Below are 16,728 nucleotides of genomic sequence, written 5' to 3'. Positions count from 1 at the left end.
GCTGATAGTAAATTTTTTGAACAAAAAACAAAAACAGCAATATTGAAATAGTTCTTGAAATATGTTTCCCAGTTGAGAAATATTGCAAAAAATAAAAATGATACCATCAGTGAGAAAAAAAAAAGAAAAAAGAAAACGTAAATTCTAGTGCTTACATTAATCTTCTCTCGCTTCTACAATTGCAAGTCCCTTTTTTTTTCGTGCATTACACAGCTCTATAGTTTGACTTCATGGTACAGAATGCAGCAGCCAGGCTGCTGACAAAAACTATGTTAAACAGTTTACTTTATCTAAATGACCTCAGACCTAGTTTGGTTTGACAACTATACATCTGTGAAAAGTTCATACTAGCTGATATATCAGCCTCTAATATAGATAACATTAAGTATTATTATATACCACGTTATTTACATATTGTTACTTCCAAAAAAACTTATATATATTAAATAAAATATCCCCAATTACTTATTGGCCTTTTTTGCATGACAAATGGGAAAATATTCAATTAATTACCTCTATAAATGATTATATTTATACATATTTTCTGTTAGGACTTTGCCAAATGTGTTGATTCAACATTTTTCTCAATTTTGGAGGCTGTCATTTCTACTAGTGGTATACTGTCTTCAGTTATATGAGGGTGTATATAACCTACAGCATGATTTGTTCAAATGGTCTCTAGGGGGTAGTAAACAACAGGGAGATTTTTATGTAAATCTGCATGTAAAAATATATTCAATGTATTTCCTTTGCGGACAGTGCCAGAATCAGTCATTATTACTATCCTTGCACTGCAAAGTCCTTGTTGTCGTTGATGAAAATACATTTAAACATGCTGTTATGTCATGGTCTGAACTGAACTGTAGCTCCATGTATGTAATAGAGTTGCTCCCTCTATCAGGAAACCGGAAATCAACCCTATAACACCACACTGCGCATGCGCGTGTTTCTCGTGTCTTCGACCTCTACTACAAACCGGTAAGAGCTAACCTCCTCTGTCACAAACTGTGTGTGAATTAAATATATATCTGTGACATTTTGGTGTAACTCGGTATATTTGTAGCTATGATAATCGCAGCGCTGCTCAGCTCTTATGATTTTACAACAAACGTGTTTTCAGCGACATTGTTGGATTTGTAGCTAATCTTGACCTTACTTGTGTGTGTCCACGTAACTTTGCACACTTTGTACTTTTATGTGCAGCAGACTCGTCTCAGACACAGCGGATTGAATTTGCTAAGAGTTGTTTTTCATGCATTGCTTTCTGCAGACAGCAGATACAGAATCAGCACCAGCTCCTTTGGTTGACCTGTCCACTACGTCCCATCGTGATGTATGCCTGTGCTAAGTTCGTCTCCACACCCTCTCTGGTGAGTCAATGAATGGAGATAACAGCTACATGTATCCTGCCGGTGGCAGTCTGTTTTTGAGAGCACAGAAAGCAGCAGATGTAATAATGTAGCCTGCTAACATTAGCACACAGCTATGTAGCAGTGTTTGACCCTCTGCTAAAGTCAGCTAGTGTTCACACCTGCAAGGACGTCCTTGTTTTAACATTATGGTGGCAAAGCTCTGCCTATCCACTGCATTCCCTTGTAAAACAGTTTATTCATAGTCTAAAGCAAATATGAATCCTTATCATCTACATTTGAAGAATATAATGCAGTTTATTGAGAAGCAACCATATTTAAGTTGAAAAAAGGAGTTGGTTTAATTAAATAATCCAATGCAACATTATAATTGCTCACTGCAGGTCTTATCTATGCTGGAATTTAGCTATTTACCAGAGTGGTGAAAAGCGCCAACATACATTTACTCAAGAACTTTATTTATGTACAATTTTGAGTACTTTACTTGAGGTTTTTTGTGGGGTTTTTTTTAATGATACTTCACAGAATTGTGGACAGGTCCAGTCATGACTTTGCATGACTGGACCTGACAAAATTTAAAAAAAAAAAAAGATTTGCAACTTGATTTGTCCTTTAACATCAGTTACTCAAGACTTCATTTGAACTTAAGTATTAGGACTTAAAAAATATGCCATAACTTCCCAAAGATATAAAAAAGTATGCCACAATTTAATTTGTATGCCACAATTTAATTAATTTAACGTTAATGCTATCGTTCCCAGCCAGTTGACTCGAGCCAAAAAATTATGACTTTTTTAGGATTTGAAATTGAAAATTGAAATACTTGTAACTTGCAAACAATGACTTGGTCTCACCTCTGCCACTTTATATTTCACTTTACTATATTTCAGAGGGAAATATTGCAGTCATACTTCTACTTTTATTTAGGAGCTAAAATTACTTAAATATTAAGATTTTCCATGCAAAACATATGATTAGTTTCTAAAATATTATCAGTATTTACTGACTTAAGGTGTAAATATAACATACTGGAAGAGCATCTTATCAGAGCATGAATGTCTGAACTAAATGTTTCAAAAATCAACCAAATCAAACCAAATCTTTTTCTTTTCTTTTCTTTTTTTTGATACAGGTCCGTGCTGGATCTCGGGCACTGTACAGACCGCTCTCAGCAGCAGTAGTCTCGGATGCCAGGAAAGCAGAGGTAGGTGGCTAATTCAACTGGGAATTATATATATATTTATTATTGACTTTGAGTGTTTATCAGAGGGGCACTCTGAAGCTATCACAGCTCCATTCATCTCCCATTACCTTGTTTTTCACATACGAAGAGTGACTTCGACAAATAAAAACCACTGCACATATTAAAGAAAGGTAATTTAACATTACAATGTTAAGTATTTCTGAAACTTTCAACATATTTTTAAGTCGTTTTAAGTATTTAAATTGGGATTTGATTGAGACATTTATTTTTGAACTTACCCATTTACCTAAAGCTAATATGATGCAAGTCCAAAGGCTGCATATTTTAACACTGTTTACTGAAGCTGCCAAACAAAGTTACAAAATAAAAAACACAGGCAGATTTTCAAGCTTCTAGCAAGTACAACAACAGACTGGTGAGGTGATGGGATTACAAGCTAAGTGTAGCATGCCCAGATTCGTATTGATGAGTACTACTGCATGTTTTGTTATGAGCAAAAGCGATTCTAGCATCTGCATCAATGATAAACTTCAGCTAGCTAGCCTTTGTGGCTAACATTAGCCACACATAGGTTGCAACTACTGTAACAAATACAATACAAATTCCTTTACCTTACAGAAAATGCACTTATGATCACTTGTTTTTTGGAGAACCTTAATCAAGTACACAGTAGAGACTAATTTAGGGCTCAAAGTTAGGCTGTAGCATGAACTTCAAAGCTATGTTAGTATTCCAGATAAATGCACAGAATGGATTCGACCTGCATGTTTGAGGGTAAAACCTCAGCAGCTAGTGAACTCACAAAAGTGACAGACATTGAACCGCAAAACCATTTCTGTGGATATTTCATGGTTATTTTGTGCAAACAGGAGCCTGTAAAACACCACTGACTGCAGCTTTAATGTCAAAGTTTGTAAAAAAAAACCAAACAAAAAAGCCCATCATAATAATAAAGAATTTAAAAGAAAAGTTACGGTGGGCAATTTATTGACTTTAAATTGAAATGGTAAATGCAGTGGACCATTATCTTCCAGAAATATAGAAAATAGGATATTTTACACCACATAACTATTGGGGGATCTTATCAAATCTTACTACATGTGGCAGAAACATGTTAGTGCCACAAGTGCCGCAATTTTTCACAAAGTGCAAATATATTCCATTTGTAATTGATGTAAATAAAATTATTATTTTATTATTAAATATTAAACAGGTGAGGTTGCACCTTGTTTTTTACTATTTATATTGTTATTTTTGCTTGCATATCTAGTACACACCTTGCTGCTGTAACAAATGCAAATTTCCCCACTGTGGGACTAATAAAGGATTATCTTATCTTCTGTCTTGTTGTTTTTTTTTACTAACCTCAGTTATTATTTTGTGTTTCAGACTGCTTCCCTCCTGGCGCCACAGAGCTTTGTAGCCTCCCAGCAGCAGGTGGCGGTGCGGGCGTTCCAGACTAGTGCTGTGAGCCGTGACGTCGACACTGCTGCAAAGTTCATTGGAGCTGGAGCTGCCACTGTGGGAGTGGCTGGATCTGGAGCTGGAATCGGAACAGTGTTCGGTAGCCTTATTATCGGATATGCAAGGTAAATTTAACGCATCATCAGTCATTTTGGGACATCTTCACTAAGGGGGTAATGTTTCATGTGCCAGCAAAAAAAAAAAATCCATTCAGTTAGTCAGACAGATAAGGCCTAAGAAGTATTAATTAGCTCTAAGTGGTTCCTCACATCTTAAAATCTCTGACTTTATATGGTTGTTTTTTAATGGTAATGGCAATAACTGTGAAACTCATATACTAGTTTCAATAGTCTAAAGTCAATTTAATTAGCATTTTAGGTGAAAAGAATGGCATCTTTGAGTGAATTATTAAGGGAATTATCTAATATCGTCATGGGTTTGTGTTGCCTCAAAGCCTTCCAGTTACTGATAGAATTATTTTATCACATGTTAAAACTGTCTTGGGAAACACTGCGATTGTCTGCTTACTAAAATGTCACGATACTTGTACTTTTAACACTTTGTACCTCCAGTTTGTCTCAGTTGCCTCTCTCTTCCTCAACAGGAACCCCTCTCTGAAGCAGCAGCTCTTCTCTTACGCCATCCTGGGCTTCGCTCTGTCTGAAGCTATGGGTCTCTTCTGTCTGATGGTTGCATTCCTGATTCTGTTTGCCATGTAAACCAGGCGCTGTAAAGGGACACATCATAAAGTTAACAAGATTTAGCAGTCTGAGATGCCCTTGAATGGTACGATGATGTCAGCTTATCGTTCTGCCCATTCTTGTTCACTGGTGCTTCTTCAAAGATTGTAAACCCACTGATGTAAGAAACTCTGGCAAACCCAAATCATCTTATGACTGAAGGTTTTGCTGTTATATTGTACATTTAATCCACTGTTTTTGTTAAACATAAAAACCAATAACAGAAGTAAAATGTTTAATTCATAATGTGTGTTTGTGCATTTATAAATGGTATCGGGGTTATTTTTGTATGCTGATTTACATTTAAAGTATCAGTTGCACTCTGTTTCTTCTAAAATAATGGTAAGGTGGATGGTTAGCCAACAGCTGCACAAAATGTGAAGAAATGGCTGTGATGTAGCTTCACGGAAAACTTTTAACTTAAAAGTCCCAATTAATTCACAACATAGCTCAAGTTTTTAAATCACCTGTGGTCTGTCTCTATTAGAGCTCCACCAATCAGTCATTTAATCAATCAATCCTTTAAGTCTTTTTTTTTTTTTAACGCCAGCAAAAATACCAAAAATGTGGCATTTCTGAGTTTTCAAACTGATTATCTGCTGCTTCCCTCATCTTTACATTATAGTAAGGGACTGTAGTTTATTCAGCAGAGTAGAGGGGCGGCTGGGGTGCAACTTCAGGTTCTTTTATATCAAGAAGACCCTCCTCTGAGCTACAATTACTTTTCCTCGACCATCTCTGAGTGAACGGAGGAAACTCTGTGACCTCCCTCCACCATAGGTAACCATATTTCACACTTTCTGGCTACAATAAATGCTGTTGTTTTTTTTTTTGTTTTGTTTTTTTTTGAAGAAAATGCTTTCCAACTCACTTGTGAGATTTGGGGTTCTGATGATTTTTAAAATAAATACAAAATAAGACCATTTAAAGTTGAATGTCCTTATAAGCCAAATCAAGCAGCAAAACTGCCTCACCAGTGCTAAAAAAATAATTTGAAGTGCTTCCCCCATTTTGCACCACCCCTCTTATAAATAATCAAGAGTTCCTAACATTAGAGTTAATTTTGTTGGATTTGGAAACGATGGTTGGACAAAGCAAGACATCTGATAAAGTCAATTTAGGCACCAGGACATTATAACGGGCTTTTCTTGCGGTTTTCTAATGTTCTGTAGACTTAACCATTAATCACGAAAATAATGTATACATTATTCGGTTGTGATGGACAACGTACTCAATTATTCTACTTAAGCAAAAGTAACAATACCAAAGTGTAGAAACACTGTTACAAGTAAAGTACGGCATTCAAAATGTACTTTAAAAGTAATCACAATGCAGAATTTAGCCATTCATAGAATAATATATTATTGAATTGTGGTTATTTCTTTAATTGTTATGAATGAATACAGTCATTACTTTAATGTTGCAGCTTTTAAAGGTGGAACTAACTGTAATTACTTTATATACTACTGAGTACTTTTACCTGTAATTACACATCATAATTTATTATCTGCTTTATATTTTGTATGAATAATAATTAAAGTTATGAAATAAATGTAGTGAAGTAAAAAGTGCAATATTTTCCTCTGAGATATAGTGGAGTAGGATAATAGAAAAACTCAAGTAAAAGTACCTCGACATTATAATTAAGTACGGCACTTTGCTAAATGTACTCAATAATTTTCCACCACTGTTAATTGGTAACATACTTTATCATTAATAACAGGATTACTTTCTACTATTTAAAGCTCAAGCAGAACCAAAATTGTCGTCGAAAATGTAGTTGACATGACTGTTAAATCTAGCAAACGTTAGCTAAATTAGCTTTGACCTTGGCACTAATTTCTGTCACCAGGCTGTATTTCTAAATGCTATTTTCGTGAATACAGAAATGTCTTTTTTCTAAATAATTTTGTAAGCATTTCCAAAAGTCTCTTGTTTGGTCTGGTTGTTTTTTACACTCACCAGTAACCTCCAAAATAATATTGCAAGACGCTACAACTTTAAAAAAAACAGGCTGCTGAAAAACAATCAGCGGTTATGAGGTGGAACTAAAGACAGAGAGTCAGAGTTGGCGGAGGGCGGATTTGAGTAACGTACGTGTGCCTGAGGTTGATGAAAAATACCCAACCAGTTATAAAAATTATATTCGGCTTATTAGTCTGTAAAATTACACAAACGAATGTCTAAATATATCTTGTCATTACTTCGCTTTTACATTGCGAGGAGGCGAGTTTGCTTAAAAAGTGAGACCCCGGCGCTGACAGCTCTGCGGACGCTGCCGTCGGTTAACTGTCACTCGGGTCCCGATGTTTTACAACTGCGCGAGCAAAAAGAAACACCCAAAAAACAGGTAAACAAACACGAGGAGGTACTTTTGTGGGAGTATTGCTTGTCGTTAAATTGTCTCCACTTGTTGTTTTTAAACCATGTAATTTTCTGTATTATCAGCTTTGTTACAGCCAAATTACATCTTGCACGTTCAACGTTTACGTTTCAACACCCGGTTTTTACTTTCGCAGCTCAGGTTTAGTAACAATTGTGTGGCTTGAATATTATCTTAAAACACAGTAACGTTAGTTCATTAAAGTTTGCACTCATTAGCTCGTCAGGGGGAGAAACTGCTCTTTTATTTGCCCACTAGACGGGGTAGTATGGGGAACTCGGGTAATGAATCCATTGAATGCTGAGCATTTTGTCTTAATTTCTTACAAAACTCTAGAAAAAGACAATGAGCAACTAAAGGGGACATTCCCCAAATATAAGCAAAAATTTAAATGAATAAATATGTATACAATTTTTACAACAACAACAGTACAAAGAAATTACCTGAAAATTAGTAATAAATAGATACATAGATATTTATTTAGATAATTAAATACATAAAGAAGAAGAAGAAACGAGTTTCAAAATAAACAAGGACTCAACCTGGGAAACATTTGACCAAGGGCAAAAGTGTTGCTGGGAACTTAATTGTAATTGAAATAATTGTCATAGTGTCATATAAGAAGGATATTGAACTGGCGAACATAGGACCCTGGGCAAGTTTTGTTGAGTCAGAATGTATTTACTGAACTGACAAAGAAATATTTGGATAATAATACAGACAAAGAAGGACTCCAAATCCATTTTTTAAAAATATAAATCATTTAACTTTAACTTGTTTGCGAAGAGGGGGTGTGTCACGTTGTGTAAATTGACACCTGCTGCTTGTGGTAACCTTGCCCCTAGTTTTTATTAGTGCACTAGAAGAGATTCTCTTAAAGAGCTCTGGTTTTTATCAAACATCTGATCCATTTTATATCATAACATTATTAGCATAACATAGCCAAAACACAGAATCACAAATAGACCAATTTGTTCAGTTACAATATGAGCTTGTTATTATGTAAAAGGGTAATTTTACCAAATGATTAAAAACAAAAGTAATAACCCTCATATCAACTAGTATAGTGATCATTTATGAGGAAAGCGAGTAAGTTAATTATCTCAATTGTTGTACTGATAAGTGAAGTATCAGAGCTCTCGTTATTTTTCACCATGGAAACATCGAGCTGCTGCTGCAACAAACTGTCAGCCATCAAGAAGCTAAAATGTGGACATGTGTTCCCAATTTAAAAAAAAAAACATACAGCAGATCAGGCCTGAAACTTTTACTTGTATTTACTATCGCTGATATTAACAACCATAGATGGAACAACAAAACAGGGGAATGCTGTGTTACATGAAAACTATGGCCAACTGCCTTTCTTTTGTCCCAGTTTCAGAAAGTTTCTTAATCTCATATGATTTCATGAAATCTTATGTTCATTTAGATATTTAAACTCAAATATACCTGTAGTCATTTCTAACGGGACAGATTTTACGCATAATATCCACCAGGGGTAGCAAGTGCACAAGACTAATGACGGCAGTTTTTCTTTCCAGCTTGAGCTCAAGAATTTAAAGGGAATTTGGTCAGTTAACTTTTGGGATGAGAGGTAAATGTAGAGACCAATTTTGATTGTTTCAGCAGGAATTAATTAGTGGATTTTGGTTTCTTGATGTTTACTCTTGATATTATGGTTTTCAATCATTTGTACCTGGTTAGGACTTACAGCTTTAAAACTAACTTCAGTGCTATCAGAGTTTACTTTAAGGATGCTGCCAAATTTCCTGCCTCTTTAAGGTTTATCTCTAGATTACATTTTCTAAACTGTCTGCCTGTAACAGGTAACAAAAAGGCCCAAAAAAGAAAGATTGCCATGTCAGCCAGTGCTGGATTGCTTTGACCAGCAGTACAGCCAGGAACTTGGAGACTTATGGGAACCTGCAAGGTAAATTTTCTCTGAAATGATAATTGAAATGTACAAATGTGCAGCATTTATACCCTTCCTGCTTTCCTCCCACAGAGCAGTGCTTCTGGACCCTCACTCTTGGCAGTATGGAGTTATGCTCAACCGCTTCAGCACTGTGACAGGCATCACACAGATTCTTCAATCACAGGGATTTTCCACATTGCTGCCACAAACAGATGACTCTGCATTGCTTCCTAATGGCTCCTCGACAACATCAGATTCAAAACACAAAGCAGAAGACTCTCTGTTGCTTTCTGACAACATCTCCAAGTGCCATCCTAATGACTCCCACCTCCAACCTGACAGCACCTCTCATGTGCTCAGTCAAGACCCTCAACCAGAGCCGTCACTCAGTTTGTCCGGTACGACATTACAGTGTTACATCCATCCATATCTTCTGCGGTTTCCCTCTCAGGCTCACAGGCCTGGCCAGCTGAAGCAGTACTACCTCCTGAATGCTGCCTCGCTGCTTCCAGTGCTGGCTTTGCAAGTCAAAGATGGAGAGAAGGTTTTGGATCTCTGCTCTGCCCCTGGGGGCAAAGCTTTAGCCATAATGCAGTGTGCCACCCCAGGTAAAAACAATTATTATTATTTATTGACTTTGCAAACTTTTATTTGCTTTCTTGTTATCATGCAAAGAGACATAAGATTGAGTATATTAGTGTAGTTTTTAAAACAAGGCAATATTTGATAAAAGAAGGCTAACAGAACTTATTCACTGCTTAGAGTGTATAGTTATAACTTTCTGATGTTAAATGTTAATTATTGTTATTTGCTATGTATAATCCTTTTATTTACAGACTTACATAGGTAATACATATAAATGATTATACTTAATTAGATGTAAATGACACTAAATCATAACTGTAGTTATGGGATGCTGACAGCAACAGCTTTCTTCTTAAAGGGAGAGTTCAGATTTTTTTTAAGGTGGAGTTGTTTGAGGTACTTACCCAAGGACAATGTACTACTTAGAGTAGATGATGGTCAGCACAGCCCAATTTGAAGCAGCAGGCAGGAGTACCACCATGAAAGCTAAGCAAGGGAGCAAAATGGATTTTAGCCTCCTAAAAAGACCCACTTAAAGAAATCAGTTTAAAGTCACTGCTTTACCTTCCTGATGATAAACTGAACTGGAAGCAGAACTTATCTTTGCTCTCTTCAAAGCCACCAGATTCCATTGACAAAAATAATAATTTTACTTAAGGCTTAATGCTGGAGCTACTGGTCTACAACTGACTCAATCAGTTAGTTAATGTTATTTTGTTACTTTGGTGTTTTAGAGGATTTGTTTGGTTTCACCAAAGTCCCACAATAACACAAGTAAATCACTGGTAGAGACAGTGGTAGACCAGCAACTGCCATTTCCAGTGAGGTAAAATGACTTTTTGTCAGCAGAGTCTGTTGGCTTTGAAGAGAATAATATAACAACTTCCTAACCCCACTTAGAAAACTCAGACCTATCCCTTTAAATATTCATAGTGTGCTTTGCATTAAAGTTACTGCAGTTGAATCTAAAGAATATTTGTTTCTGCTCTGAATAGTCTATTTGCATTGAATACTAGTAATAAGTAATGCTGCCCTGTGTTATGTTCCAGCACTTCTCTGCTGTAATGAACCAGACCCTCACAGACGGGACTGGCTGGCAAAAACCCTGGAGTCTTTTCTGCCCCGCTCACTAATCAGCAGTGTGATTGTGTCTGCACAAGACGGACGGTCTTTTGGGCAAAGTGAAGCAGGAACATATGACAAGGTGACAAGTTCATGTTTACAGCAGCATGTGACTGAATTTCGCTTCAGTGTCCAACAAATTGAGGGCTTTCAAGGCCATAGTTGGAATTGAATGAGAACAGCAAGCTTTTCAACAGAAGCTAATAAGCCCAGCGGACAAGAAGAAAACTGCTAATTCAAAACTGGAGCCAAGGATAGGCAGACAAATGGCTGGGAGGTTTCAAAAGACCCAAAGTGACTGATAATGGACCAGAATATTGAAAAAAGGAAAGCTCATAATGAAAAGTTACAGAGTAAAGGGCTGTAAACCATAACAACACCTATAAATACAGTTTGGTGTATGGTTCTCACTTATGTAGATGGCAGAGGCTGTCCCACAACTTAACAGGGTTCCCAAGGACATTAAGAAAACAAAACAAGAAAAGTCACAGAATTTCACAATCACATTTCCAAGCCTGGAAAAGTCATTGAGTTTGTAAAAAAATATTGAAAGTTCTGGAAAAATCCTGGAAATGTGTTGTGTGTAATAAATTAAACTACATTGATGTAATGCAAGGCTGAATTTATTTTATGTAGCTGTAAAATGGCTCTAATATACGTTGACGTGTGACACTGTTTATATTGTTCCTCAGTGTGGACGCTCATATTGTTATTGTCAGTTATTGCTCTTGGTATGGACGGCCCTTAAGACCCAATGTGAACAAAGACTGAAAGGCATTAGAGTTGCACAAACAGGCTGCATAGATTTAAGATGTGTTATAGAGGACAGATTCGGTAGAAGATTCTCAGCTGAGGTGTACACTATAGCACATTAATGTACAGACCTCCAACATTTGCCTTTTCGTCTGCCTTTTCCTTCATTAACTATTTACATTTTCCTACTCCTTCGCTTTTGCTTTTTTTCTTTGACCCTTTCTGTCTCAATGCCATTACACTCTTGAACTCTCTGACTCAGACTCTGAACTACTCCCATCTCTCGCTCTCTCTCCATTGCAGGTTTTAGTTGATGCTCCATGTTCTAATGACAGGAGCTGGTTGTATTCTGGCAGCAGCCAGCAGGGGGTACAGAGACTGCGGGAAAGAGCCAGGCTGCCTGCGCTCCAGGCTCAACTGCTTCGGTAAGTCCAATTCCCAACATAGAAATGTCTGCTATCCTCCTACATGTCACTACACGTTGCCCAAACTGGTTATGAAACAATTACCTGTGTTGCAGTTACATACAGAATCATGTATACACGATATAGAAAATGATTTAATGATGCAATTTGCACCATTTGTCAGTTCAGCTCTTAACCATTTAAATGTCAAAGTAAAAAAAAAAACACAAAATGTAGAGTTCCATGGAAGCTGTATCTATGTGGCCAGTATGTGTCAAAAGATAGTAAAAGGATTTACTGTGTTAAGGGAGAGAAACTCAACCAACATATAGTGTAGTCGGGGTGACAGCTAGTTTACAACTTAAAGGGACAGTTAACCCAATAATCAAAAATGCATATTTTGGAGATATCAACCAAAGATGCCTTAATAATGAATAATGTAACTAGAAGTCACAGACCTTGTTGTGAGCAGTTTCATGCAGGAACTATTTTCTATCGAACTATACCAGCCAACTGCATCACCACGCAGAAGTAGGTGTGCATCTACTGCTAGCTCACCTAGCATCACTGAGTTAGCTAACATTACAGCTCAGTCTGGGAGGATGCTACTAATGTTTACATCGCACGCTGTCACGAGCACAAGCCAACATCTCCAACACTGGACAGCTAACACCAAAACAATCTAAATTGATAAATAGCATGACAGGTAAGAAGAAAAATATGCAATTTCGATTTTAGGGTAAACTGTCACTTTAATGTCAGAGTCAAGAGTACAGAACGAAACATACCTTTTTTTTCTCCACACATTCTTTTAAACTGGCGCATACTTTACCCACAATGCAACTTAACAGTTTGGTCAGAGATATGTTATTTGTTATGCCAGCAGCAGATAATGTAACCTTAAGCTGCTATTCTCAGCAGAGATGAGGAGAGGGCCAAAGAGATCTGGTGAGATCACTTCAAACTTGCAGCCTTCATCCCCAACAGACACTGACTTAAGTGACATCATTTGAGGCAATTTACCAGACTTCCCACAGCTGTCTCTGAGGCCACAAAAGGCTTTATACAATTTTTTTCACACATCAAGTTGAACTCCTCAAGACCTGTAAACAGACCTTGATGTGTAAAGTTAGTGAAGTTCTCCTATAAAGTCCCTTGTCAACATTTGTCTACTCTTTACAGGTCTGCACTGTCAGCGGTGCGTCCAGGGGGCGTTGTGGTCTATTCAACCTGCACTCTGTCCAGCTCTGAGAACTGTGCCGTGGTTAAGACAGTGCTGAAGGACTGTCCTGAGGGTGTACCTGAAGACCTATGGGAGGAGATTGCCATTCCTTTATCAAAATACTTTACGTTTCATCCTGCTAACCCTGGTCATGGACACACACCTCACAAGCCAGCCCTGCAGCCACAGAACAGCACTTCGTCCTCTTATCGCCACAGACTCGGCATTTTAGTGGTCCCTCAGCCTGGCAAGACCTGGGGACCCATGTTTTTGTCTCGGATTAGAAGAAGGCAGTAGTGTGGATCCATCTAAGCAGAAAATATATGTGGAAACAAGTGGCTAAGCAAATACGTTTCTTTTGTAAGACTTTTGTCATTTGCATGTTTTTTAAAGATGCAAATGCTTGTAAAACAAACTGACAATGTACTAATTAAATTTTAGCACACTGAAAACTCTACACAGTGCCAGCCTGTGGCATCTAAAGAGGAGAAAATTAACAGCAGTTGTATAAACAGGTGGATGTTAACATGTGAATGACTGTTTACATGCCCAAAATACTCTAGTTTTTGCCCTTATTCTGAAAAAGACAACTCCAACTAAGCTGTTTACATGACTAATGAAATTATTCCACAAATGTTCCTTTTTACATGCAGCTGTATTTCCTGTGATTATCGTGTTCTAACATCTTTTTTTATCACGTCAAAATATGAAAAAGTGCAGTGATTATCACTTGTGCCAAGGTTTTTTAAACAGTTTAAACCATGCAAACACATTCTCTCTTTCATTTTTTTCAGTTTCAACCACCCTCTTTCAAAGGTCAATGTGACAATATTTGCGCCTGCCGAAAAGCTGTTGATGTCCAAGTCTTTGATAATGTTTAAAAGTGGGTTTGTTTCTCCTTCAGACCAGAAATGTGGGATTTTCTTTGTTCATGCATCTCTACCCCACAGCCTCGAAAACAGCTGGGTTGTGTGCAATGTATCCATGACAATGTACAGAGTTGATTGTGTACAAGCAAGAGGTCAGGTGTCGCAAACTGCCATAAAAACTGCAATTGAGACACATATTTCAGATGCACTGTATACATGTACAAAGAATGCTGCTAAAGCCCAAATAATACTGGCATATCCTATGTCCTATTCAGAAAATGCTACATTTGCAACAAGGCCTAATTTGGAATAACCAAACAGGACTAATGTTTACATGACCCATATCAAATTCAGAATATTGTCATATTCTGCCCTCTTGGCTAGGTCACTCTTGGAAAAGAGATTTTTAATCTCAATGAGTCTTTTACCTGGGTAAATAAAGGATATATATTTATATATATATATATATATGTTGGGAATAATAGTGGAATATTACCGTGCATGTAAACATCGTCAAGGTTTCAACATGCAAGCACAGATGATATGTCAATGTGGTGCTCACAACTTTTTTTTTAATGCCCCCAAGTGACCAAAAGAACCAGCAATTACAGGTTCAATTGTTTTCTCTTAGCTTCTACAACCCAACTCCTTTTTATGTATTTTTTTATCATTATTATTCATTGTTTCTGACAATTATGGAAACTGCTGATACTGCTGATGTGCAATGAGACAATATTGACTGAACAAGTGCTTAACATTAACTATTGTTTGTCCTAGTTGTATAATAAAATTGATAATACTTCAAGACTGCAATGTTCTACGATGTGAGATTGTAATATTAAAAATTCATTCATTGTTGTATTCTATTAGGAATCAGAATGAGACTAAGGATTATTGCCAGGTTGGTATTCACTTAGAGGAAATTTGCCACGCTGTTTGGTGCATACAACAAACATTAAGAGGAAATGAAACCAAAGGCAAAGTGCTGCAAAGGGAGAGACTGATTATGAGTTTGTGTAATTTTAGTTTCTATATACTCTTTGAGTGGTGGTTAGAAAACGTGAGATGACATTACAAGTCTGAGCACTGCAAGCTCACAGTCAGAATCTCTATCTTCCATGCTTGAGTCAGAGAATCTGGTTCATTAAATTTTGATTACCTCTTGACTTGAGTCATCACTAAATCTTACAAAAGTTTCTATCTGAACACTTATGAATGATATGTTTATTGGCCTATGTTTGTTTTTTAAATATATTAGTGCCATAACACTATCATAAATGTCTTCAGTCTTGACATACTAGATAGAAGGCTAAAAGTTTCCCGTCTGAGCGATTATTTTAATAACCAGGAAGAGCAGTAATGATATAATTAACGCACAGTTTCCCTTTCTCCGTCCCTGCTATTCCCTCCATGCATTGTCCTGCTCTGAATTAACACATGCTTCAAGTCTCACCGGCGGTAATCTTCCATCTGTCATCATCATTGCCTCCCCTCAGTGTGATTGAGACGGCCGTTTCATCTCCTATAGTGGCTCATTACCTGGGTGGACTGTTCTTGTGTCATGCTTGAGTGAAAAGTAGACTATTTCATTGCAGTGTTGTAGCTTTTCATCAGGCCGTGATTGCTCAGACCAGAAACTGAAGGGTGTTTTCAAAGTAACTGTAGACAATAACGCAAGAAGAATTCATATATTTTTTTTACCATTTTGAACATAACAGACTGACAAAGTATGCTGTTGCCGAGGCAGTTATGTGTGAAAACCCTTATTTCTTCCTCCCAAATATATAAGGCTGGTGGTTCTGGGCGCACCTATGAGACACTGTCACGGATGTGATTGCTCAAATAGGAAAGCTACAAGAGCCTTGCACCGGTTTCACTTTGTGTGGCCATAGACACAAGCATTATTGGGTGCATTTATATGGCTATTTTTATTGGTTGTCCTACTTTTGCTCCACTTCTGAGTGTCTTTGAAAAGTATCTCTGGTCTCTGATACGAGTGCATCATTACCCCACCACCGCGACATCAACACGACTTAAAAGTGGCGAGATGTGGAGATGAAGTGGGGCTTCATTGGGGTTAACCATGTTGCTGACCTTTGTGTGAACTCTGGTTTGTTGATGTTCCCCATATTGCAGTGTTTCCTCAAGGGGAGAATCTCTAAGCAGCTTTTCCTCCACTTCAAAGGGAGAGAATGTAGGCCTGCTTTGCATAATCAGGTGGGGAACAGCTTTTTGCCAGAGAGGCAGGAATTAATTTGTGGCACCGCCAGATGTAATCATTAAAACCCCAGTCATTGACTATAAAGGGAGGGGGAGGAGGAGGAAATAGAGGTTGGAACTGTAGAACAGTATATAGCATGAGGAAGAGATACAGAGCGCTGGATGGTCCTGAATGCCAGAGGACACTAAAGCTAAGCAGGCTAATCTGGTGTGAGCTCTGAATGCCATGTTTCAGTCTGGTAGCATCCAGCTCTGTAACTCTGTGTTTATTTTCCATGTTTATTACTATTTTAGTGGTGCACACAGTGATGAAAAGAGATCACAAAAATAGTTATTTAAGTAGCTATATGCTGTATGTCAGTCACACTGAAGGCCACATAGCAGTATGTCTGCTTTAAAGCTCCACTCAGTTTGTAGTGTGTTGTTCAGTCTTACTGCTCTCATTAACTTTACTTCCAGCAGTAAGCAGCTGTTTTC

The 16,728-nt window shown here is 37.4% G+C and overlaps 2 protein-coding genes across 2 annotated transcripts; both read left to right on the top strand.

Annotated features, from left to right (window-relative positions):
* The first annotated feature begins 887 nt into the window (after positions 1-887).
* Positions 888-5,024, top strand: LOC121942625 (ATP synthase F(0) complex subunit C2, mitochondrial-like). Its single transcript, XM_042485889.2, has 5 exons — positions 888-978; positions 1,271-1,370; positions 2,503-2,574; positions 3,964-4,163; positions 4,643-5,024. Exons 1-5 carry the CDS (start codon positions 938-940, stop codon positions 4,755-4,757), a joined length of 528 nt encoding a protein of 175 aa, XP_042341823.1. The 5' UTR covers positions 888-937; the 3' UTR covers positions 4,758-5,024.
* Positions 5,025-6,826: 1,802 nt separating this feature from the next.
* Positions 6,827-14,854, top strand: nsun3 (NOP2/Sun RNA methyltransferase 3). The gene is made up of 6 exons (XM_042487405.2): positions 6,827-7,128; positions 8,988-9,091; positions 9,167-9,684; positions 10,711-10,865; positions 11,840-11,961; positions 13,123-14,854. The coding sequence occupies exons 1-6, from the start codon at positions 6,958-6,960 to the stop codon at positions 13,457-13,459; spliced, it is 1,407 nt and encodes a 468-aa protein (XP_042343339.2). The 5' UTR covers positions 6,827-6,957; the 3' UTR covers positions 13,460-14,854.
* Positions 14,855-16,728: the final 1,874 nt, after the last annotated feature.

This window comes from Plectropomus leopardus, chromosome 1, assembly GCF_026936395.1.
Source record: "Plectropomus leopardus strain MGB_pleo_1.0 chromosome 1, ASM2693639v1, whole genome shotgun sequence".
NCBI lineage: Eukaryota > Metazoa > Chordata > Actinopteri > Perciformes > Serranidae > Plectropomus > Plectropomus leopardus.
Note: the sequence above shows the minus strand (reverse complement) of the source record. Positions and strands in the feature narration are given on the sequence as shown.

Excerpts from the sequence above, each read along its gene's own strand:
- LOC121942625 (XM_042485889.2), top strand. The coding sequence starts at position 938 with ATGCGCGTGTTTCTCGTGTCTTCGACCTCTACTACAAACCG. Across the intron at positions 2,575-3,963 it reads CGGATGCCAGGAAAGCAGAG|ACTGCTTCCCTCCTGGCGCC; the intron begins GTAGGTGGCTAA and ends TTTGTGTTTCAG. Across the intron at positions 4,164-4,642 it reads CTTATTATCGGATATGCAAG|GAACCCCTCTCTGAAGCAGC; the intron begins GTAAATTTAACG and ends CTTCCTCAACAG.
- nsun3 (XM_042487405.2), top strand. The coding sequence starts at position 6,958 with ATGTCTAAATATATCTTGTCATTACTTCGCTTTTACATTGCGAGGAGG. Across the intron at positions 7,129-8,987 it reads AAGAAACACCCAAAAAACAG|GTAACAAAAAGGCCCAAAAA; the intron begins GTAAACAAACAC and ends TGCCTGTAACAG. Across the intron at positions 11,962-13,122 it reads CTCCAGGCTCAACTGCTTCG|GTCTGCACTGTCAGCGGTGC; the intron begins GTAAGTCCAATT and ends TACTCTTTACAG.